This window comes from Pinus tabuliformis, chromosome 3_2, assembly GCF_031772625.1.
Source record: "Pinus tabuliformis cultivar Carrire ecotype Pingquan chromosome 3_2, CPIR1, whole genome shotgun sequence".
Classification (NCBI taxonomy): Eukaryota; Viridiplantae; Streptophyta; class Pinopsida; order Pinales; family Pinaceae; genus Pinus; species Pinus tabuliformis.
In genome coordinates this window covers 1,221,023,170-1,221,049,854 of record NC_142302.1, presented here as the reverse complement: position 1 = coordinate 1,221,049,854, position 26,685 = coordinate 1,221,023,170, and the positions used below count along the sequence as shown (strand labels likewise).

Below are 26,685 nucleotides of genomic sequence, written 5' to 3'. Positions count from 1 at the left end.
TACACCTCGTGGCGACATTGTAGCAGGATTGATGTGTTCTCCTGTGAGGCCTGGATAGATGTGTTCTCCATGGCGATTGTAGCAATATTGATGTGTTCTCCTGTGAGGCCTAGATTGATGTGTTCTCCATGGCGATTATAGCAGGATTGATGTGTTCTCCTTTGAGGGCTGGATTGATGTGTTCTCCATGGCGGCCTGGATTGATGTGTTCTCCATGGCGATTGTAGCAGGATTGATGTGTTCTCCTGTGAGGACAGGATTGATTAGTTCTCCCGTCGAGGCATCCTACCCATGTAGTCTGGGACTCATGGGAAGTATCTCTCATCTGATCAATGAGCAGGGAAATGAAGTTAGGGACCATAGTAGTACCGATGGATGCATCGTTGTATCTACCGTACTCCCTACGCTAGGATGACCTCCATTGATCTGGGATCAATGATACTGGTCTGGGACCAGTGGTAGGAGTTGTACCATACTATGACACTAACTTCGGGTCGGTTGAGACTGGTCTGGGACCAGTGGTACATACTCTGAGACTGACTTTGTGTCAGTGCAGTACTGGTCTGGGACCAGTGAGAGTGGTACATACTATGACGCTGACTTCGGGTCAGTTGAGACTGGTCTAGGACCAGTGGTACACTCTCTGAGACTGCGATACTAGTCTGGGACCAGTGGTAGGAGTGGTACTTACTATGAAGCTGACTTCGGGTCAGTTGAGACTAAACTGGGACCAGTGGTATGCACTCTAAGACTGACTTTGAGTCAATGGAGGATGATACTGGTTTGGGACCAGTGGAGTTGTACTCACTATGACGCTGACTTCGGGTTGGTTGAGAGTCGAGACTAGTCTGGGACCAGTGGTACATACTCTGAGACTGACTTTGAGTCAGTATGATACATCCCCAATCATTTTTTATTCTTCATAATTCGGACAAAAGCAGAGCAGAACAGAACAATGCAAGAGCATAGCAGAACAGAGCATAACAATACAGATCAGTACAGGGCAGAAGAAGACAAAGCAGAACAGGCAGAATAGAGTAGAGCAGGGCAAGGGACAGGCTGTACAGGGCAGTGCATTTGATGGATGAACAGTAACAACCGATAGACAGATTGCAGATGAAGTTCTCCCTAGTTGAGAGGGAGTGTTAAAATTGGCAACTAGGGCAAAACTTCATGTGGGTCATCTTATTCATGGTTGATAATATGTTCATTAGATTCCTCTCGTTGAGAGGTGTAGGATTGATATAAAGATCATTTGATTCCGATAAGTATTCATGGAGATATGAATTTATTTTGATTATGGAATTATTATCAAGCCGACCTACAACTCATGTAGGTTCAGAAGCCCAACAGTGGCATCTATTCAAACACCAACGTTGTGTATAAATATAGGAGGACTTTTCCTCATTTGGACTCACTCATCTCATCACATCTCTCTCTCTCTCTATTGCGTAGAAAAGAGTCTCTTCTCTACTGTGCAGAAAAGGGTCTCTCCCTCACACATGTGAAGCCGAAAGCTGCCAAAACTGAAGCTGCAACTACAGAAGTAAAGTTTGACCTACGTGGACTAGATGATCTCCCCATCTGAACTGCACTGTAGGTTCATCTGAACCTTCTCTAAAAGCCACAACTTTTGGTGGTGGAATCAAGTCAATCCGACGGACGGTTTGCAAGATATCGACCGCTCTAGTTTGAAGGAAGCTACTGAAACTGAAGCTGCAACTGCAGAAGTGAAGCTTGACCTGCGTGGACTAGAAGATCTTCTCATCTGAACTGCGCTGCAGGTTCATCTGAACCTCCTTTGAAAGGCCGCAACTCTTGGTGGTGGAATCAAGTCAATCCGACAGACGGTTTGCAAGATATCAACTGCCCTAGTTTGAAGGACGCTGCTGAAACTGAAGCTACAACTGCAGAAGTGAATTTTGACCTGCGTGGACTAGAAGATATCCTCATCTGAACTGTGTTGTAGGTTCATCTGAACCTCCTCTGAAAGCTGCAACTTTTGGTGGTGGAATCAAGCCGATCCGACGGTCAGTTTGTGAGATATCGTCTGCCCTAGTCTGATGATGAAGCCGCTAATGCTGATGCTGCTGATCTAGAGTTTGCTACTGCTGATATAAATCAGATTTATTGTACTATTTCTCTCTACTGAATTATTGAAGATAAAAGAAGATTTGATCAAAGGGTTTCCCCACACATCATGGGGTTTGTCCCTCGCTAGCCGCCACATCTTGTGTCTCTTGTCTTGGCTTGTTTTCTGTCAATAGTTTAATGTTCTATCTGCACTTTACTCTATGTACATGTGATTGCTAATCTGTGGAATATAATAAGAAAAAGAAGTAAACTATTATAAGCATAGAACATACCATAACTTAACAAAATAAAAAGACAAGCATAGGGATACATATAGGTTGTCCCATGAAGGAAAACACTAGAAATTGAGGGACAGCCAATAAAGAAACATAACCTATAAAGAAACATAACCTGAAATAAGATGTAGATGCTACAAAGGTAGAGTGAGTTAGCCTGGCCCATTTTTAGTTGGAAATGGAGAGAGAGGGAGAAATAATTCTTTTTATTCTGGGAATCATTCTTTTGTCAAATATTATATTCGTTCTACATTACTGAGAAGTTTTGAATCATTGAAGGTTGCTTGTTTGGTGTCTTCTAAAGATGTACAGGATAACAGTAAGCACTTTAACTAAGTTATTTGGGATTATTTAATGGCTATTAAGGATTACTTTTGTTCATTCAAATCATAAATCTGTCTTTATACTTGTTTAACAAAGTCTTGCCTAATTATCTTGTCTGACAATGTACAGGATCAGAAGAGTTTAATAAGCAATTTGAAGACAATTCAAGATTATCTTTGTTCATTTGAATCACAGGTATCTTCATTTTTTATACTCAAAATAAGTTCTCCATTTTTTTGCTCACAAAGTTCTTGCTGGGAATAAATGCAAAACTAAAATATTCTTTAGAGATTCTCATATCTCATTCCTCGTAATCTATAAAGATAGTATTAACTAGTTTACCATACATGGAGAAGTCTGATAAAATCGTATCTCTTGATTTTGCATGATGTTCATTCATTTTTGTGTGCTTCTTTTGTGAGAAGCCATACCATGCTAGTAATTCTATGTATTGTTTTCTTAGAGCTCTACCTGTTTTTAAACCTTACTGATACAAGAAGCTGGTATTTGTATCTCTATAATTTGAAACTATTTCTTCTAGTTAATAAATTTGCTCCCAATAATATGCACTTCATTTTCTCTTGAAAAACATTATTTTATATTACAATAGAAAACAATGGTTTACGTCAAAGACATCATTGATTGGTTGGGTAACAGTCAAGTTGTCTCCATCTCCCAACAGATGTGGACAAAGTCAATATGTTTTCCTTGGCCAAAAAATTCAAGGGTGTCTGTTACCTCCCACACCTGCACTCAAAGGTATTCAAGTCTTTAGAAGAAAGTACAGCTTGAAAGGCACTTAGGAAGGTTGCTTATTGCACCACATTTACTCTTCTCACTTTAGGCCCGTTCTTTTCCAGCACAAAGGGGGTGAACCATAGAAAAGAATGTGTAACATGTTCCTTAGAAATAAAGGGATGGACTACTAAGACCATTACATATCCATTTGGGCAATGAAGTCAACATCAAAGAGCAAGAGAGTTGAATATGATGGATAATATTGTTAATGTCCAACAAGTGACCACTAAAGTAGTTCAAAGGGATTGCTGGTTACAATGTTGTCAATACATAGCGGGAGCGTTGTAGCAGTTCTTATAAAAATAGAATGCAAAATAATGTGCCATTGTTTGAACAGATTTTGGATTATGCAAGAATAAATGAGAGCCCTTACACAAGATGCACTATGGAAACCATGAAATTACAGCCAAAAATAATGTGGAGCAATCGAACAAAGAAAGAATAGTCATAATATCAAATCCAAGATGAGGTAGACAATATAGGACATCCTTCTTATTGAATGAACAGTGAAAAATACAACATTATTCAAATCTGATGTCATAGCAAAATCATAAGAACCATAGTGTGTTACACTTAATATTTCTCCTTAGACAGCCCTAAAAATAGAGTTAACAACACTAACTGATTTGTGAACTGCCGTGGATATTCCACTAGAAAGTTTGTCACAATAGATTTGTGAAAATAAACCAAAATCTATATTATGAAGGGTTAATTCTTTTTAGATTCCAGATTTGTTATTACTGTTTTTTTGTTTATGCATGCAATAAATAATATGTGGAAAATAGAGAGCAAGTTAATACCAATGTTACCAGACTAGGAATTGGCAATAAATCGGTGAGGCAAAAGAGCGAAGAGTTTTAATCGGATCAGGAAAAAATCAAATAAATATATACACATATATTGAATTAAAAAAAACATTTTTCATTGATATTGTCAAACATACATGGAATGTAAACAGCTAATGTGGAAGATAAGCATTGAGTTGCATATATTATTGACATGATATACATTTACAGTACATTGATGTGACCCTTGGATTCATATTCCAAATGGTCTTGTGGACTCCAGTGGCTGTTCACATTCCACACCAACCCATAGAGAATTAAGTGTCCAACATTCGCCCCCTTAATCCGAAGGAGTATGTATTAGTCCAAGAAGAGAGCTGTAATATAAAATGTGCAAAAATGCATGGCAGCACTAGGCTGAATGTGCTCTCTGAAATGTTGTTATAAGGGGGGTGGTTTAAGGATGGCCACCAACACTGGAATGCTTAGTGCAATTCCTAGAACTCTTTCAAATCTGGCATGAAGCTGAGGTCTTCTGCTAGACGAAGTGCTCCTCATGTTTTGAAGAGGGAAACCTTCAACCTTGAAAGGGAAGTCTTGTTGCAGGAAAGGTAACTAGGTTCGGTCTTCATAAATGTACTTTTGATATTTGTATTTATTCAAGAAAAGAAATATTATTTTTATAATATATGTCAATGAGTTTCTTGCTCATTGAAAATAAGTCCTGTTGACCGTTACGTGTCAACTACCCATAGCAGTACACCCCCTTTTTCGACAAAGGGATAGTGCTTGATCGACGTATCCGTGCCATTCGACTATCATCATCAGCCCGATTATGTTATGTTGTAAACCTAGTGTGCATGGGTAAATTGTAAATAATCTTAGCAGATCTGAGTGATGTATGTAGATTGCCTAGGCAAACCTAATTTTCTAGTGATAATCTATGTTCAGGAAGGTTTTTTGTCTCACCGATCCATGATCGGCAGAGTTGTCCTTCAGCTTAGCCCCAAAGCCGAAATAGATTTTGTCATTAGAATCTTAGGGGAATCCTAGTGTACTTGGTCGAGTCTATGTAAATGATCTGCTAGATTCTAGTTGTGTCGCAGAATTGGGTGGTCTATGAGGGTCTTTGTCAAATGGGTTTTCCCCCTTGAGATGTAAAATTGTAAAAGTCATGATGTAAAGTGTCTTGAGGGTTAGAAAATGTTTTAATCCCCTCATAAGTCCTAAGTCCTAGGTCCTAGGTGATTTTTCCAAAGGGCTAAGTTCGAGGATCCAAAAATAAAAAATAAAAAAATAAAAGATATAAATAATAAAAAAATAAAATTTAAAAATTTAAAAAATAACTAAAAAATAATAAAATAAATAAATAAATTAATTAATTAAAAATAAATAAAAATTTGAAAAATAGAATAAAATAATAATAAGTCAAAAATTTTGAGAAAATAAATGCAAAGTTTTAATTTTTTAATATATTAAAATGCATTTAAAATTTCGACGGATGAGATTAAAAGAGATTTTGATCCTCATCGACGGTCGAGATCATTTTGACATGGATCACTCGAACTAGCCATTCGGAAATTTTCCTTTAAATAGGGTGTCAGAGGTCATTTGAGATCAGATTGGATCTGAGAGTCTGGTGCTAAAGAAAGCTCTCTTGTAGTCATTTTTTTGTGCAATAAAGAAAGACTTTGGGGTTAAAAATCTTGCTGGTGTTACTCTTCTGGAAGTGCTGTAAGATGATTTATTTTTCTGAATAATTTTATTTTCAGCCATTGATAATAGCTTGATGAAGATTGATTTAGGCACAGGTATCTTGTCTAATCTATGGGGTTTGAATGATAGTTTATATTCTGAAATATAATGGCAGGTATCTCCATTTGATCTGGATTTCACTATTGTTTTCTCCATGTTAATGGTTGATTTTAAGCTGTGCAAAAAATCTTAGTTTTGAGTTTACCGGGCGTTAGGGGAAGTTCTCGGCTGAACCAACAAACTCCTGGATTACATTTTCTGAAAGAGCCCAGCAAGTTTTAATTTTGGGCTTATTATTTAATTTTTTTTTATGAATGCAAGAAGGGTTTTTTTGAAGTATCTCACACTAAATTTAAAATTCTGAAAATATTTTTGTGGATTATTGATAAATCTCGCTGCTTAGAGTCGTTAATCTGTAAATACTGTGATTATTTAGCTGGTTTTTTGTTAGGGTTTTAGGTTTCTTCCTTGCACATTTTATTTCTGGGTGTTCGGTTTTTGCAAGTTGCAGGTTGAAAGAAAACATTTTATCTGAAGCCAGATCTGGGCCCTAGAGGGTAAGATCTGGCCTCAGCATCATTTTGCACGAATAATCTTCCGCGGATTTTCAAATTTTATGAGGGAATTTGATTGTTTATCAAAGCTGTTCCGCTGCTTGGGGTTTATTTTTATTGCAGGAAAAAAATTTGAAATTTTTTTTAGGAGGCTGGGTAAAGTCCCTCATGCAGCTCCTCATTCTCACGAAGTCACATCCCTCAGTGCTGCCCATAAATCTTCCTACGCAGCTCTACGCTGTCGCTGGCTATCGTTTCTACCCACGCTGCAAAGATATCCACGCCATCCATGCTGTCCCTTTCACTGGCATCCTCACGCAACCCCATCATCTCCACCCTCAGACTGTAACTCGTGGCTCTCTGCGTTGGTGGCTCCACGCTGTCACTCCTCAGCTCAGCTCCTCCCTCACGCTGGCACACCCAGGCTCCATGTTGCCTATTTGCAGCTCCCTTGCCCTTCCACGCACCCCTGCAAAGCATATCAAATCCGTGTATTTGCTGCACGCAGTCTTTCCTCCGCCAACAGTCGTCTTCTCCCTAACTCGCGTCCATTCCATTTGCTGCAAAATCTGCCATTCAAAACCCTTTCGACGTCCCTCAGTGCCCACGCTGCTTCCTTCCGCGGCTCCCACACTCTTCCACGCATCTTCTTCATCGATATCCTCCCTCATCCAGTTTTCTTCCTCTGCGTGCTGCTCCGTGCTGAGCCATATGCCAAACCTGCATATTTCTTTCTGCCGCTCTCAACTCCCTCTCCAGATCTGCATACAATAAACACTCAAAACAAATTTCCATTTCAAAATTTATTTTTTACGTTGTAAATGTAATATGCTTTAGTTTTAGTTCTATTTTCATATGTATATGTGATTAGAGTTGGATCTTGTTTATATATAAAAAATAAAAAAAATAAAAACGTAAAAAATTTCAAGTTTCATTTTTTCTATTAGGTGTTAGTTTTAAATTTAAATTTTGTTTTTTGGTCCTAGTTTAGCCTAGGTTTTGATTTTAGATATTTATATTTTAGTTTTAGTTTGATTTCCTTTAAATAAAAAATATAATTAAAAAAGGGTTAGATTTGATTTTCCTTTTCATTTGTTTTATTTTGATTTTTATTTAGGATTTAGATTTTATAGAATTTCATATATGGTCAGGTGTTAGTTTTAATTTTGATTTCATTTAGTTTAGGATTTAGTCTAAGGTTTTAGATAGATTTTAAATTTTTAGGTTTATAAATTTAGTTTGGTTAAATAATCATTAAAAAAAAATAAAAATAAAAATTCATAAAAGGTTATTTATTTTTTTTATTTTTTTTAAAGACTTGAGTTTAGATTAGATTTTATTTTTATTTAGGATCTTAGTTTTGTTTTATTTTTAGACTTAATAAAAATAAAAATAAAATTAAATCTGGATTTGAGACGTCTGTGGTTTATATCTTTTAATTTAGAAGCTAGAGAACCCACATTGATAACCATTTTTCATCAACGTTTCAAATCCCAACATTAACGTTTCAAATCTCAACAGGGATCCATCATCAAGACATTCTTGAATGATCATAGTAGAAGAGCTTTAGTGAGAGCATTAAATAGTTTATAATAGTATGAAGCGGGAAGATATGTCTGCTTAATGTTTTAATAATTTATTATTATTATTATTATTATTATTTTAAGAATTTATTATTTGAGTTAATATTCAATAAGTATTAATAATAATATGTAAATTTTTCATTTTATTATTATTATTATTAAAATAGAATTTAGTGTATCAATATTATTAAATATTAAATATTAAATATGTAAATATTAAATATTAATATTAAACTTAATAATAATAATAATGTTAATGTATCAATAATGATTAATAATTAATAACTAATAAATAATAGTAATAATAAATAATGATAATTAATAATAATGATAATTAATAATTAATGATAATATTAATGTATTAATAATAAATGATAATTAATAAATAATAAATAATAATAATAATAATACTAATACTAATGTTAGTGTATTAATAATAATTGATGATATGATAATATTAATGTTAATATACTAATAATTATTAATGTTAATGTATTAATAATTATTATTAATAATTAATAGATAATAATTATTAATTAATAATTAATAATTATTAACTAATAAATATCAATAATATTAATAATGATTAATAAATTAAATCACTATAAATAATATCATTGTTATTAATATCAATGTTAGTGTGTTAATAATAATTAATAACTAATATTTATTAATAATATTAATTTTAATAATAATTAGTAATTAATAACTTACAAATGTATTAATAATAAATAAATTTAATGTATTAATAATAATAATTAATAATTAATAACTAATAATTAATAATAATATTAATGTTCTAATTAATACCTAATAGGGAAGCAACTAACTACTAATTGCTACAAAAGGAAAGAGAAATTTACCTGCTGAGCTCTATGCCTGAGATGTACTAGCACTCTTAATTTCTCTGATTAAGGGAATAATTAATAATTAATAATAAATAAAGTTAATGTATTAATAATAATAATTAATAATTAATAACTAATAATTAATAATAATATTAATGTTCTAATTAATACCTAATAGGGAAGCAACTAACTACTAATTGCTAGAAAAGGAAAGAGAAATCTACCCGCTGAGCTCTATGCCTGAGATGTACTGGCACTCTTAATTTTTGAATCCCTTAATCAGAGAAATTAAGAGTGCCAATGCATCTCAGGAATAGAGCTCAGCAGGTAAATTTCTCTTTCCTTTTCTAGCAATTAGTAGTTAGTTGCTTCCCTATTAGGTATTAATTAGAACATTAATATTATTATTAATTATTAGTTATTGATTATTAATTATTATTATTAATACATTAACTTTATTTATTATTAATACATTTGTAAGTTATTAATTACTAATTATTATTAAAATTAATATTATTAATAAATATTAGTTATTAATTATTATGAACACATTAACATTGATATTAATAACAGTGATACTATTTATAGTGATTTAATCTATTAACCATTATTAATATTATTAATATTTATTAGTTAATAATTGATAATTATTAATTAATAATTATTAATTAATAATTATTATACATTAATATTAATAATTATTAGCTATTAATTATTATTAATACATTGACATTAATAATTATTAGTACATTAACATTAATATTATCATATCATCAATTATTAATACATTAATATTATTATTAACTTTTAGTTATTAATTATCAATTATTAGTTATTAATCATCAATTATTATTAATACATTATTATTATTATTATTATTTATTAGTTATTAATTATCTTTTATTATTAATACATTAATATTATCATTAATTTTTAATTATAATTATTATTATTATTATTAATTTTCATTATATATTATTACTATTATTTATTAGTTATTAATTATTAATCATTATTGATACATTAACATTATTATTATTATTAAGTTTAATATTAATATTTAATATTTACATATTTACATATTTACATATTTAATATTTAATAATATTGATAAACTAAATACTATTTGAATAATAATAATAATAATAAATAATGATTAAAACATTTAGCCGGCACATCTTCCCGCTTCATACTATTATAAACTATTTAATACTCTCATTAAAGCTCTTCTACTATCATTATTCAAGAATGTCGTGATGATGGATCCTTGTTGGGATTTGAAACGTTGATGAAAAATGGTTATTATTGTGGGTTCTCCGGCTTCTAAATTAAAAGATATAAACGACAGATGTCTCAAATTTAGAATCATTTCTCTATGCGGAGGGGATACATGGAGTGAAATCATTTTACTCGAAAAATTTAGAGTGAAGATAGCAAGAAGAGTTGCAGACCTTCAATTTCTTAAGAATTGTCATGACAATAATCTTATTCCCTCATTTGCACAAATTAACCATAGATTACATAACAAATTTAATAGCAAGGCATTTTTTCAATAAAGCATCTCTCTAGTTCGGGCATAGATTAAGAGGGTTAGGGCTTCTCTGGATAGTCTTGGACGCTCAATGCTCTCAGCACATCTAAAGCTAGCCAACAGCATCCGCAAAGATCTTTGGTTTGTAATTGATGATAGGGCTGCTCTAAAAGCCAGCAGTGAAGGACACATTGCCCAGACGAGACAGCGCAAGAAGCTGTTGAAGTTACTAAACAAGTCATATGCGGCAAGCTGTTAACAGCAATTGAAAAAGAAAATAATTCAAAAACAATTGTAGGTTCGGACAAAGATGAAACCAATTATGTAGATTCAGGTGCGTTGAACGATAGCGCTGTTCCATCAAGGACTAGCAATAGGCCAGATAGCAGTGAAAACGTTGATTCGTGGAGCACAGGTAGCCCTGGTGAAGCCGTTTCGCTGAACGATAGCGTTTTTCCAATGAATAGCATGGGCAACCATAAGTTAGACTACAGAGATAACACATGGAATAACGCAGACAGTCCTAACTCTGGCAGTGTAGAGCAGGATCTGTTAAACGAAAGCAAAGGTGAATCAACGATTAAAAAAGCGTTGATTAAGACTGCGCAGAACAACAAATGTTTAGGCAACGGTTGTGTAGACATCGCTCGGGGTTTAATCACCGAGGGCAGCAGCAACGACCTTCATATGGCTGACAACAATCCAGATAATGCTAATAATGCTGAAAACATTAAATTTCGGCCTCTAGGCAGCAACGAAGACAACAATCTTGATCATACAAACAATCAGGGATTACGTCCTCCAGATTGCTGCATCGATTCATACGATAATCATAACGCTGATAAGAACAGTAAGATAATAAAAGACAGCGACAAGGCCAACCTAAAAGGCAATTCTTCAGTAAAAGAGCAGAGAAGGAAGGTGGTTAATCTATCCTCCCATGAATTAGATCCAGAAATCATAAGTCTCCTTAACAAAGGTTTAGGGTTTGCAATTGCTCCTAAAAACCTTCCTGTTGAGAATATGATTTGTAGCATAGAGGATGGGATTAACAATCTTTTGTTGGAAGATAAGGAAATCCTAAGACAAGAGTTTTCCCTCATTTTAGGAAAAGCCAAAGCTTCCAAAAGTAACCTAAGAAAAGAAGAATAAATTGTCTTTAAATCCTTACGAAACAATGATAAAATTGTGGTTCTCAAGGCAGACAAGGGAGGAGCAACAGTGATCTTGGATAAGGAAGACTATGTTAGTAAGATGAATGAACACCTTAGATGTGGAAGTTACAAGAAGCTGAATAATAATCCCATTCCCAAGATTATGAAAGAAGTAAGGAAGACAATTGCAGATTCCAACCTTGATGATAAGTTAAAGAAGAAATTAATTCCTTCTTGTGAAACCATCCCAAGAATTTATGGTTTACCAAAGATCCATAAAGAGGGTGTTCCTCTTAGACCTATAGTCAATACCATTGGCTCCCCTACCTATGAGCTCGCTAAGTACGTCGCTAGAATCCTTAGACCCCTTGTTGGGAATACTGATTCTTTCATTAAGGACTCTCAGGACTTTGTGAACCTTATTAAAAATGAGAGGTTAGACCCTGACGACATTCTTGTTAGCTTTGACGTAGTATCCCTATTCACCAAGATCCCTCTTGATGAAGCCATTCAGGTTATTAAAGATGTTACTGATCCAGGAACAACAAAACTGGCAGAAATTTGTTTACGATCAACTGTTTTCACCTTCCAAGGAGAATATTATGAGCAGACATCTGGGTGGCAATGGGATCACCCCTTTCACCAATTGTGGCCAACTTATACATGGAATACTTTGAAAAGAAAGCCCTTGAATCATACCCTTTGAAGCTAGCTTGGTGGAAGCAATACGTTGATGATACCAATATAAAATGGACTCATGGTAAAGCAGATCTTGACAAGTTTTTTATTCATCTTAACTCTATCTCTCCAGAGATAAAATTCACTATGGAGCTTGAAGAGAACATGAGCATCCCATTTTTAGATGTGCTTATCATCAGAAAGAAGGATGGCTCTTTGGGACATAAGGTTTTCAGGAAGTCAACCCACACAGAAAACTACCTCCACGCTGATTCTCACCATCACCTAGCCCAGAAGTTTGGTGTTCTAAACACTCTTGCCATCAGAGCCGTTCGAATTTCTGACTCTGAGCATTTGGATGAAGAAAAGAAGCATTTAATCTCAGCTTTTAAAGGTATAGGCTACAATGAAAAGGAAATTAAAGTAGCTATACAAAAAGCTGAAAGAAAGGTGTTATCTCATAAGCCTAAGGATCAAGACCAACCTCAGTGTGGGAGGGATTTTCTTCCTTATATTCAAGGAGTAACTGATAAAATTGCAAAAATCCTTACAAAGAAAAACATTATCATGCAATTCTCAGCACCTGGAACTTTTAGGCAAGGTATGAGGTCTGTCAAGGATAATATTAATAGACATCAACTTAAGGGAATCTATAAAATAGATTGCTCATGTGGAAAAAGTTACATTGGTGAAATAGGCCAATCCTTGCAGACTAGACTTAAGGAACATGGAGCTGACATTAGGAATGAAAGGTCTCGAACTTCAGCCGTTGCAGAGCATTCCACAAAAACCAAGCACCATGTCTGTTTGGAAAACGCTTCAATTATCGCACGTGAAGATAAACATCACAGGCGGAAGATCAAAGAAGCTCTTGAAATGATCAAATATCCACATAATCTCAACAGGGATAATGCTATTGAGATTAGTGGTAGCTGACTTCCCTTAATCAGAGAAATTAAGAGCGCCAGTACATCTCAGGCATAGAGCTCAACAGGTAAATTTCTCTTTCCTTTTCTAGCAATTAGTAATTAGTTGCTTCTCTATTAGGTATTAATTAGAACATTAATATTATTATTAATTATTAGTTATTAATTATTATTATTAATACATTAACTTTAATTATTATTAATTATTAATACATTTGTAAGTTATTAATTACTAATTATTATTAAAGTTAATATTATTAATAAATATTAGTTATTAATTATTATTAACACATTAACATTGATATTAATAACAATGATATTATTTATAGTGATTTAATTTATTAATCATTATTAATATTTATTAGTTAATAATTAATAATTAATAATTATTATACATTAATATTAATAATTATTAGCTATTAATTATTAATAATTATTATTAATACATTGACATTAATAATTATTAGTAATGTAACATTAATATTATCATATCATCAATTATTAATACATTAATATTATTATTAACTTTTAGTTATTAATTATCAATTATTAGTTATTAATCATCAATTATTATTAATACATTAACATTAGTATTATTATTATTATTTATTAGTTATTAATTATCATTATTTTTTCTAAGTAAGCTTAAATCTATTAACAAAACATATGGTATAGAGAGTTCTAAGCGTCAGCAAGCCGCCATACAGTCAGCAAGATAGCAAAAAATTTAGCTGCCCGCAAGGGGAAATCAGCCCGAAAGGCGTTTGAGAGTTGCCTCGCAGGAGGAAACTAGCCTTGACTTAACCACAAAGAGCCAAAAACTGAGCCGCCCACCAGGGGAAACCGACTCAAACATAGTTTTGAGACTGAATTATCTACAAAGATCAGATTAGACAAACTAAGATACGAAGGCGTCCAAACCAGCAAAATGCTCAAAAGGCTAAGCATGATGTCGAGAAGTAACAGTATCGCTAGAGTCCATAGTCACCCGAGGGCGATTCCTCTTCAATTCGGCTTCCGCATCCATCTTTGACATCCGGAACGGGATCTGGAGGAGCGACATCCAACGCATCACACTCGCCTGAAGTCGTCTCGATGGGCTGGAGAGGCCTTGAGCTGCTTTCACCTGCCAAGCGAGATGGGATTTCGTCTACGGGCAACGTGACAGGCGGAACTGAAGGGGAGGCCTGCGTGCTAATGTGAGGCGGAGAAGACGGGGGAGAGGCAACGAACGCAGGCCGAGGCTCATGGTGATGGTGGGAGGCAGAGGAGATAGTGCGCGAGGAGAGAGGAAGGCGTCGAACTTGACCACTTCCACGGAGCCGACGGGGAGTACTATCAGAGGGATTGCGAGCGGAGGACGGGGGAGAGGAGGGGAGAGGGGAGCGGCTGGGCCTGGAGCCTCCCCAGCGACATCTCATACGATGCCTCAACTTAGGCATTGCAGCACAGAGGTCGTGAGAGCGGGCGAAATTGAGAGAGGGCCTCAACTGAGTAAGGTGGAGGCGAAAGCCAGACAGGGCAGGGAAACTCCGAGCACAGAAAGGGTTGTGCGAATGATGGTAACCAGGGATGAAACTGATGCAGGAGGCCAGCGGGCAGCGCCTTCCAACAGTGGTGCGAAGGCTGTGCACTTCCGCTTCCGGCGAGCAGCAAGAACCCACAGGCAAGAGCTGCCTCGACATGGAGACCGGCAGAGCACCGCAGTTCCAAACCAAAACACCAGAGATCTCAACTGAGGACAGGGACGAGAGGGCTGGAGTATTCATGCTGAATTTGTTAGTGTCTCGGCCTCCCCACCGACATAAATGTCGCGTAGGGTGACGGCCCATCAACTTAATGGTTTTGGAGGTCAGTACAGGCCTTCTGCAGGCTGCCCAGTGGGGTTGCCACGCGCCTGCCTGCTGGATCGTAACCCCAATCACTTCACTGTCCACCCGCATCCGGGGTTAATTATCATTTATTATTAATACATTAATATTATCATTAATTATTAATTATCATTATTATTATTATTATTAATTATCATTATTTATTATTACTATTATTTATTAGTTATTAATTATTAATCATTATTGATACAATAACGTTATTATTATTATTAAGTTTAATATTAATATTTAATATTTACATATTTAATATTTAATAATATTGATACACTAAATACTATTTTAATAATAATAATAATAAAAAAATGAAAAATTTACATATTATTATTAATATTTATTGAATATTAACTCAAATAATAAATTCTTAAAAAATAATAATAATAATAATAAATGATTAAAACATTTCGCCGACATATCTTCCCGCTTCATACTATTATAAACTATTTAATACTCTCATTAAAGCTCTTCTACTATCATCATTCAAGAATGTCCTGATGATGGATCCCTGTTGGGATTTGAAATGTTGATGAAAAATGGTTATTATTGTGGGTTCTCCGGCTTCTAAATTAAAAGATATAAACCACAAATGTCTCAAATCCAGAATCATTTCTCTATGCGGAGGGGATACATGGAGTGAAATCATTTTACTCGAAAAATTTAGAGTGAAGATAGCAAGAAGAGCTGCAGACCTTCAATTTCTTAAGAATTGTCGTGACAATAATCTTATTCCCTCATTTGCACAAATTAACCATAGATTACATAACAAATTTAATAGCAAGACAATTTTTCAATTAAGCATCTCTCTCATAGTTGCAGGGGAGTGCCCCCCCCTCTCGAACCCGCTCCCGAATCGCGCTCCGGGCGGGAGTGGCTCCGGAGCACCTCGGGAGCGTGCTCCCTAAAAAAAATTTGCGCTCGCTGCCCTGTTCGGGAGCGTTTCAGGGAGCGATCTCTCCGTCGCTCCCGGAGCGATTTTTAACACCCGGGAGCGATCGGGGAGCGATCGCTCCCGGGCGTTAAAAATCGCTTCGGGAGCGTTTCGACGAGCGCCGGGAGCAATCCGGCGGAAAAAATTTCCGCGGACGCCAAAAAAATCGCATTTAAAAAAAAATGGTTTTAAAAGGCCAATGGGCCTAAAAAAATTTCATTGTTACTTCATTGAGCTAGAGTTTGGAGCAAGAGCAAGAGCAAAGGAGCGAGGAGCAAGTGCTGAGGAGCGAGGAGCAAGCCTGCAGAGGTAAGTAGCTTAGTAATTTAGTTAGTTTAGTTAGTTAGGTAGTAATTTAGTTAGTTTAATTTAGTTTATTGAGTTTAAAAATCATGAATTTAAATTAAATTAATTAATCCCAATAAATTATATTAATTTGCAGATTCTTAAATCAAAACCCTACAAACATCAAACACCATGGACCTGGCTATATTTCTGGGCATTTTCCTCTTCCTGGTCCCTTTTATGGTTATTATGGTGCTGGAGAGTAGGAAATGGAGGGGCCAAACTGAAGAGGGGGATGAAGAAGCTGGAGAAAGTCAAATTGGTGAAAACCCGGTGAGGAGGAGCTGGAGGAGGGTGAACATGACCCTCAAAAAACTAAACAAGACCAAACTCCATTGTGGAAATATGTTAACAGGGCTGAAACAGGGAGAGGGGGTGGAACCACTAAATTTCATTGCCCCCATTGCAACACTGATTACACAGGTTCATACACCCGTGCTAGAAGACACCTTTGCGGGAAAAGGCCATGGGATGGAGAGAAACAAATAGGAATCAAAACTTGTACAACGATGTTAGCAGCGGATAGAGCCAAATACATAAGGGAAGAGGAGGAAGCCCAATACAGATCTAAAAAATCAAGGGGTTTCTTTGAACCAAGCTCACAATCACAAAGAACTCCTTCAACGTCCTCCCAAGGCAATGGATATGGAGGCACAGGGTCATCATCTTTAAGGTGTAGAACCATATTAGATTTCCTTGATGAGGGGTGTAGGAATGATGTGGATTCAAAGGTTTACAGGTTTCTCTATGCATGTGGGATACCATTCAATGTTCTTCGCTCACCTTATTGGCACGAAATGGTTTCTGCCATAAATGATGCCCCTAAAGGATACAAGAGCCCTGGGTATGACAAGGCAAGAACCGTTGGCCTTGATCACGAAAAAGCAAAAATATCACAGTCTTTGAATAGAATGACAAGTTCTTGGACTGACCATGGGGTGTCCATTGTATCTGATGGATGGACAAATGTAAAAGGCAAGCCATTGATAAGTGTTCTTGCTGTGTCTATTAGTGGTCCCATCTTTCTAGCTGCGCATGATTACTCAGACAAGTTCAAGACCGCCATCAACATTGCATAAGCATTACTTGAAACAATTGAGCGTATTGGCCCATACAATGTCATCCAAGTCATCACTGATAATGCTCCTAATTGTAAGGCAACGGGAGCAATTATTGAGGATAAATACCCCTACATATTTTGGTCTGGATGTTTGGTTCACACATTGAACCTTCTGTTGCATGATATTGTTAAAAACAAAAATGAACAATACCAATGGATTGGTGATTTGTACAAGAAAGGCAAACAAATGATAAAATTTATTACAAATCATAGCAATACCCATGGCCTTTTCCGCAGTCACTCAAGATTGGAGTTGTTGAAGATTGTGAAGACCAGATTTGGTAGCTATTACCTGACCTTCAGGCGCCTTTTGAAGGTAAGAGAGGCATTAGCTAGCATGGTATCAAGTCCACATTGGCAGGTATTAAAGGAAAGGGCTATAAATGTAGCTGACATGGCAGGTTTTGAAATGGTGTTGGAGGCCGCTCTTGATGGGCAGTTTTGGACAAGTGTGAGGCAGGTATTGGATTTCACCAAGCCAATTTATCACATGATTCGGTTTGTAGATACAGACAAACCAGTGATTGGCGAGGTGTATGAGCAAATGGATACCATGTTGGGGGAAATAAAAGACATTGTTCATAATAGAGATCCCAACTTGTACAAACTGATTCATGATTGTGTGTGTGAACGGTGGAATAGGCTTAATCTTTCACTACATTGCTTGGCGTATATCCTTACACCAAAATACTACTCTACATCTTGGTTGGGCCAACCTGCAGCAGGGGGTGGGGTTAGGACCAAACCCCATTTAGATCCAGAGGTAACTAAAGGATATTTGGAAGCATTAGAAAAGTTGGTACCTGACAGGGAGGAATTTGCCGCTGTGCGCTTTGAAATAGGCAGATACTTCAGTGGCACTGGTTTGTATGGTAACTTCCATGCAATGGACGACAGAGATAGATTTGATACTCTCACATGGTGGGAAACATATGGCGGGCGTGGACTTTTGCCAAAATTGGCAAAAAAGGTTCTTTCACAGGTTGTAAATACTTCTTCTGCAGAGAGGTGTTGGAGCACCTATAGCTACATACATAATGTGAAAAGAAACAGACTCAATGAAAACCGAGCAGAAAGCTTGGTTTATGTGCACTACAACTTGAGGTTGTTGAGTCATTGCTGTAATCGGGCTTATGAGGATCCCACATATAAAATTTGGGACAATCACCCAGAGGATGACAATTTGGAGGATGGAATTGTACATATTGAAGAACTGGAAGAGGAACTTGTAAGGGATGAAGATGAAGCAGTTGCAACAGCCATGCCACCTCCACCTCCACCTCCACCATCCAGTAGCAGTGCTTGAGGTCCGAGTCTTGTTCCTTTGCTGTCGCCACCTCCATCTACACCCTCACGTGGAGGTTCTAGTTCTAGTCGTCGGTTTGTGCGGGAGACTCCTAGAAGACCACCACGACCTGCTTATACTCCTGGAGACTCTCGTGGCAAGGGCCACATGTAGATTCTGATTTACAGTTTACTTGTCTTTTTTAGTTTCTATTAGACTTAGTTTTCATAACTATTTAGTTTTCAGTCCTTGACTCTTTCATATCATATTGATATTTTTTGTAAACAATATATCACTGTGACAATGAAAATTTGAAGTTTGAAGTTGGGCCTTGGCAATTATAACTCATTGGTAATGATGTGAATTATGAATATGATGCTTCGTGAAAGAGTAAAGTTGTTTCATTTCATTTCATTATTCATGTTTCATTTTATAAATTTATAACATTTCATATCATGTTAATAGTTAGAAGTTAGGATTTAGAAATATCTTAGAATCTTAGATATTACTTCTTGTAATGGTTAAACTTAGCTTACAAGTACAACTTTGGTGATCAATGATGATAAATGTTATTGAATTTTCAATTTTGAAAGCTTGAAGTTGAAATTTTAAGATTGAATTTGATGAATCATGATTCATGAGACTCAATATGTTGCAGTTGTAATATGTATTTTACTAACTTGTGGACATGGTTGATGACGATTATAATTTCTAGATGATTGATGTGATATGGTTCAATGACCAATCTATGTTTTTTTATGTCTAATTCATCATTCTACATGTTTTTGTTGACATATATGTATCAAAAATTAAAAAATATAAAATATATATATATTTTTAAAAAATCGCTCCCGGATTCGCTCCCAAACCGGGAGCTTCTAAAAATGGTCACTCCCGCTCCCGTTTTCGCTCCCGCTCCCCGCTCCCGCTCCCAAACAACATTGATCTCTCTAGTTTGGGCAGATATCAAGAGGGTTAGGGCTTCTCTGGATAGTCTTGGATGCTCAACGCTCTCAGCACATCTAAAGCTGGCCAACAGCATCCACAAAGATCTTTGGTCTGTAATTGATGACAGGGCTGCTCTAAAAGCCAGCAATGAAGGACACATTGTCCAGACGAGACAACGCAAGAAGCTGTTGAAGTTCCTAAACAAGTCGTATGCGGCAAGCTGTTAACAACAATTGAAAAAGAAAATAATTCAAAAACAATTATAGGTTCGGACAAAGATGAAACCAATTGTGTAGATTCAGGTGCGTTGAACGATAGCGCTGTTCCATCAAGGACTAGCAATAGGCTAGATAACAGTGAAAACGCTGATTCGTGGAGCGCAGGCAGCCCTGGTGAAGCCATTCTGTTGAACGATAGTGTTTTTCTAATGAATAGCGCGGACACTGATAAGTTAGACTACAGAGATAACAAGTGGAATAACGCAGACAGTCCTAACTCTGGCAGTGTAGAGCAGGATCTGTTAAACGAAAGCAAAGGTGAATCAACGATTAAAAAAGTGTTGATTAAGACTGCGTAGAACAACAAATGTTTAGGCAATGGTTGTGTAGACATCGCTCGGGGTTTAATCGCCGAGGGCAGCAGCAACGGCCTTCATATGGCTAACAACAATCCAGATAATGCTAATAATGCTGAAAACATTAAATTTCGGCCTCTAGGCAGCAACAAAGACAACAGTCTTGATCATACAAACAATCAGGGCTTACATCCTCCAGATTGTTGCATCGATTCATACGATAATCATAACGCTGATAAGAACAAGATAATAAAAGGCAGTGCTGATAAGAACAGTAAGATAATAAAAGACAGCGAGAAGGCCAACCTAAAAGGCAATTCTTCAGTAAAAGAGCCGAGAAGGAAAGTGGTTAATCTGTCCTCCCATGAATTAGATCCAGAAATCATGAGTCTCCTTAACAAAGGTTTAGGGTTCGCAATTGCTCCTAAAAACCTTCCTATTGAGAATATGATTTGTAGCATAGAGGATGGGATTAATAATCTTTCGTTGGAAGATAAGGAAACCCTAAGACAGGAGTTTTCCCTCATTTTGAGAAAAGCCAAAGCTCCCAAAAGTAACCTAAGAAAAGAAGAACAAATTGCCTTTAAATCCTTACGAAACAATGATAAAATTGTGGTTCTTAAGGCAGATAAGGGAGGGGCAGCGGTGATCTTGGATAAAGAAGACTATGTTAGTAAAATGAATGAACACCTTAGATGTGGAAGTTACAAGAAGCTGAACAATAATCCCATTCCCAAGATTATGAAAGAAGTAAGGAAGACAATTGCAGATTCCAACCTTGAGGATAAGTTAAAGAAGAAATTAATTCCTTCTTGTGAAACCATCCCAAGAATTTATGGTTTACTGAAGATCCGTAAAGAGGGTGTTCCTCTTAGACCAATAGTCAATACCATTGGCTCCCCTACCTATGAGCTCACTAAGTACGTTGCTAAAATCCTTAGACCCCTTGTTGGGAATACTGATTCTTTCATTAAGGACTCTCAGGACTTTGTGAACCTTATTAAAAATGAGAGGTTAGACCCTGACAACATCCTTGTTAGCTTTGACGTAGTATCCTTATTCACCAAGATCCCTCTTGATGAAGCCATTTAGGTTATAAAAGATGTTACTGATCCAAGAACAGCAAAACTGGCAGAAATTTGTTTACGATCAACTGTTTTCACCTTCCAAGGAGAATATTATGAGCAGACATCTGGGGTGGCAATGGGATCACCCCTTTCACCAATTGTGGCTAACTTATACATGGAATACTTTGAAAAGAAAGCCCTTGATTCATACCCTTTGAAGCCAGCTTGGTGGAAGCGATACGTCGATGATACCAATATAAAATGGACTCATGGTAAAGTAGAGCTTGACAAGTTTTTTATTCATCTTAACTCTATCTCTCCAGAGATAAAATTCACTATGGAGCTTGAAGAGAACATGAGCATCCCATTTTTAGATGTGCTTATCATCAGAAAGAAGGATGGCTCATTGGGACATAAGGTTTCCAGGAAGTCAACCCACACAGAAAACTACCTCCACGCTGATTCTCACCATCACCCAACCTAGAAGTTTGGTGTTCTAAACACTCTCGCCATCAGAGCCGTTCGAATTTCTGACTCTGAGCATTTGGATGAAGAAAGGAAGCATTTAATCTCAGCTTTTAAAGGTATAGGCTACAACGAAAAGGAAATTAAAGTAGCTATACAAAAAGCTGAAAGAAAGGTGTTATCTCATAAGCCTAAGGATCAAGACCAACCTCAGTGTGGGAGGGTTTTTCTTCCTTATATTCAAGGAGTAACTGATAAAATTGCAAAAATTCTTAGAAAGAAAAACATTATCACGCAATTCTCAGCACCTGGAACTATTATGCAAGGTATGAGATCTGTCAAGGATAATATTAATAGACATCAACTTAAGGGAGTCTATAAAATAGATTGCTCATGTGGAAAAAGTTACATTGGTGAAATAAGTCGATCCTTGCAGACTAGACTCAAGGAACATGGAGCTGACATTAGGAATGAAAGGTCTCGAACTTCAGCCCTTGCAGGGCATTCCACAAAAACTAAGCACCATCTCTGTTTAGAAAACGCTTCAATTATCGCACGTGAAGATAAACATCACAGGTGGAAGATCAGAGAAGCTCTTGAAATTATCAAATATCCACATAATCTCAACAGGGATAATGGTATTGAGATTAGTGGTAGCTGGCTTCCCTTAATCAGAGAAATTAAGAGCGCCAGTACATCTCAGGCATAGAGCTCAGCAGGTAAATTTCTCTTTCCTTTTCTAGCAATTAGTAGTTAGTTGCTTCTCTATTAGGTATTAATTAGAACATTAATATTATTATTAATTATTAGTTATTAATTATTAATTATTATTATTAATACATTAACTTTATTTATTATTAATTATTAATACATTTGTAAGTTATTAATTACTAATTATTATTAAAATTAATATTATTAATAAAAATTAGTTATTAATTATTATTAACACATTAACATTGATATTAATAACAGTGATATTATTTATAGTGATTTAATTTATAAATCATTATTAATATTATTAATATCTATTAGTTAATAGTTAATAATTATTATACATTAATATTAATAATTATTGTTAATACATTAACATTAGTAGTATTATTATTATTTATTAGTTATTAATTATCATTTATTATTAATACATTAATATTATCATTAATTATTAATTATCATTATTATTATTATTAATTGTCATTATTTATTATTACTATTATGTGTTAGTTATTAATTATTAATCGTTATTGATACATTAACATTATTATTATTATTAAGTTTAATATTAATATTTACATATTTACATATTTAATATTTAATAATATTGATACACTAAATACTATTTTAATAATAATAATAATAAAATGAAAAATTTACATATTATTATTACTATTTATTGAATATTAACTCAAATAATAAATTCTTTAAAATAATAATAATAATAATAATAATAAATGATTAGAACATTCAACCGACATATCTTCCCGCTTCATACTATTATAAACTATTTAATACTCTCATTAAAGCTCTTCTACTATCATCATTCAAGAATGTCCTGATGATGGATCCCTGTTGGGATTTGAAATATTGATGAAAAGTGGTTATTACTATGGGTTCTCTGGCTTCTAAATTAAAAAATAAAAATAAATAAATAAATAAATATTATTTTTTTTTGAAAAAGACTAATTAAAAAATGGAAATTCCTTTTAAAGTCTTTTCTCTGTTGTCATATAGTTAAATGTGCTTAAAATGTTTATATCTAGAGATTAACTATTTGAAATCTGGTCAGCATTTAAAATTTCATGGTTGTTTAAAGCATTCATTCTTTAGAAATTTAATTGCTGGAATATTGTCAAGGCATTGTGCATTTATTGATTATCTCGCATCTGGCAAAATTAATCTTTGCTTGGGTTATTTGATGATAAATGATTGTTAATCATGGAATTATAAAGTTCATGTTTCTGCAGCTTTTGATAAACAATTATTTAATCATTAACTCCATAAGGCACTGGTACATTAATTTCTAAATCAATCAGGTGCTAAATTGCCTTGCTGTCTCCCAACCCAACTGGTCCACAGTTGGTCTTCATTCATCCCATAGGGTCTACCCCCCTTAGCCTCGGGAGACGGCTTAAATGGAGAGATTGGGAATCAGGGTGACAGCCCCCGGTCATAGCGTTGTCGTGACAATCTGTGCGACAACAGGTCCAACACTATTTAAAGTGCTATAGGTGAGTCAAATAGTCAAAAGAATAAGTTGAAGACATTAAGGGCATGTTATACCTTGTATATATATATGTATTATGGTCAAGAGAACACCTCTAAGCAAAGTCACAAGTCTCCTCCTAGCAATGGCACCATCAATAAGCTAATTCAAGCTCTCTACTCCATCAAAGAACCATCTGAGGTCCACTCTACAAGTTGGCCTACAAGCAGCCAGACAAATCGGCCTAAAGGATTGTCAATTTGGCCTAAAGAGGAGGGACAAACCTCTATTGATAGAGGCTATCCACTCCTCATAAAACGGAAAAACAAGAGCTTTGAAATTATCGAAGAAGAAGGTAAGGAAAATGAAGTGAGAAGGTCTCCAACGACAGCAAAATGAGAGGGTACACCATCGAAATCTTGAAGGTTGTTCCAAGGATTACTACAGTCACACGTGCAGAAATCTAAAGCTATTCCTGCGGCTAGGAAAACAGTAAACCACAGTCACACATCCACCCTCGGTTGAGGTTGAAACTAGGCCTACAAGACCTACTACTCTAGCGCAGAAGAAAGACCTTCAATCGAAGAAGAAGGGCACTCAAACGAAGAAGGAAAAGAGGCTACAACAGTCACACTTGCGAAAATTTAGAGCTGCCAGACAAACACTTCCAGTCTGCACCTACACTTTGAAGAAGGAGCTCATTTGGTTGGAGAGTGAAGGATCATCATAAGGGAAACACCTTCTCTACAGCAAGTGCAACAAGGTTACTATGAAGTTAAAAGAAGAACGAAGTGCCAGGAAACAAAGTGCCAAAAGAAGTGTCGGAGTACATGGTGCATAAAGGAGTGAAGACTTGACTTGTGCTTGGAGGATCTCATTATCAGGAGTCTAGGGTTTGGCTTTGATCAATAAAAGCTTCAGTAAGAGAAATTCACTAAAGGGTTTTCCTCTCAAGAGTAGAGAGGTTTTAGCCCTAGCAGAGAACCAACATCTTGTGTTCTTGTTATTATGTTTTGGTAGTGGTTTGATGAAGTACACACATATGCACTAATAAGAAGAAGAAGAAGAATAAGCTAACAAGAAAAGTAAAACGACTCCACAAATTGTTATCAAGTAACGAAGAATCACACTACACTACTTTGCCCTAGATTCTTCAACATGGTATCAGAGGGAAGGTGACACATCAAGGATAGGGCAACTCAAGAATACTCATCAAGGGAAAGCATCTACAAAGTTGAAGCATCAAACTTAGAAGTCTCAATCACTTCAAGATCAAGAAGAGTATACAATCCATCACTCATCAAGAAGGTCTACAAAGCTAGAAGAAGAGCCTTATATAAAGGCACCTACAAAAAAGAGCAAAGTGAAGCAAGACCTACATCAAGCTACAAGTTTTCAAGCAAACCTCATCACTAAGCAAGTCCACTTGGAGAAGGCAATTTGAAGAACATCAAGATCCAGGGAAGATAAGCCATCAAGTCTTTAAGGAGGAAGCAAATCCATTACATCTCAAAATCTATCAAGTAAGTACATGTCCCCTTCTGAATATACTTCAATTTCTTTTTGCGAGGAAAGCAATAAATTGGTAGGTACGAATAACTTTCTTGCATGGAAGAAGAGGACTGATCTACTACTCAAGGATAATGAACTCCTAGAGCATGTCAAAGGGAATACCACTATCCGTGCTAAGGAACAAACTCTGTGAAAATTCTATCACTGCAACATCTGATTTACTTTGCCTACTTATTTTCAGTAAGTTATTTATGAAATTCCTTCAATAAACATTAAAATAAATTCTGCTGCAAATATCACACCATAATACAGAAACAAATACATGCACAAGAATCAACACATCGACACAGATATTTTGGACAACAGTCCCCGGAAGAACCCATTGTGGGAAAACTAGGGCAGCAAGGGAGGATTTTATTATTCAACAATTCTTCAGTACAACTGGGTGCCAAACTTGCTTACGCAACAGAGAGAAAAATTCTCCAGCACTTCTCCCAATCCCAGCGTCAGCCTGGCTGACCTCTGCGTGGCTCCCAGACACTCTGCGTCAGCCCCTGCTTGTCTGCGTCAGCCTTGGGCCTCTTTGCGTCACCCATGCAGGCCCTCTAGTGACTGTGCAGTCTCTTGCTGCCTCAGCGTCTGCCTAAAAGGCCCTGCGTCTGCCTCTCTTGCCTCTGCGCTGGTCTTCTATTGCTGATCCTGTCTCTCTGCTCCGTACTCGCTGCCTCCTGCTGCTCTCCAGACCACTAGTTCAAATTTCTCAGCTAACCCTGCTCTAGAAATCAAACTAATTGGTCTCACTCAGTGTATTCTTCAACTGACTCTCAAGCCTCTTCTTATACTTTTCTCGTTGGTCCATCAATGGCCGAGATTAAGTCCCTAATCAACAGCTAAGATTAGATCTGGCTTTATCAATTACTTTGGACCATTCTAACTTAGTTTTATATTAATTCACATTAATATTTTATTTTCCCTAAGTTTAGACTTAGGGACTCCATTAAAGATATTAATTATTTTAATATCTTCCAAACTGGTTAGATTCTGCCC

The 26,685-nt window shown here is 35.8% G+C and overlaps 1 protein-coding gene across 2 annotated transcripts in view; it reads left to right on the top strand.

The window, feature by feature from the left end:
* Positions 1-26,685, top strand: part of LOC149185131 (P-loop containing nucleoside triphosphate hydrolases superfamily protein) — a 358,944-nt gene that overhangs the window by 316,695 nt on the left and 15,564 nt on the right. For both annotated transcript variants that reach the window (XM_089417775.1, XM_089417774.1), the window contains exon 13: positions 2,823-2,888. In XM_089417775.1, coding sequence (XP_089273901.1) covers positions 2,823-2,888 — 66 coding nt within the window. The remainder of the gene's footprint in view (positions 1-2,822; positions 2,889-26,685) is intronic.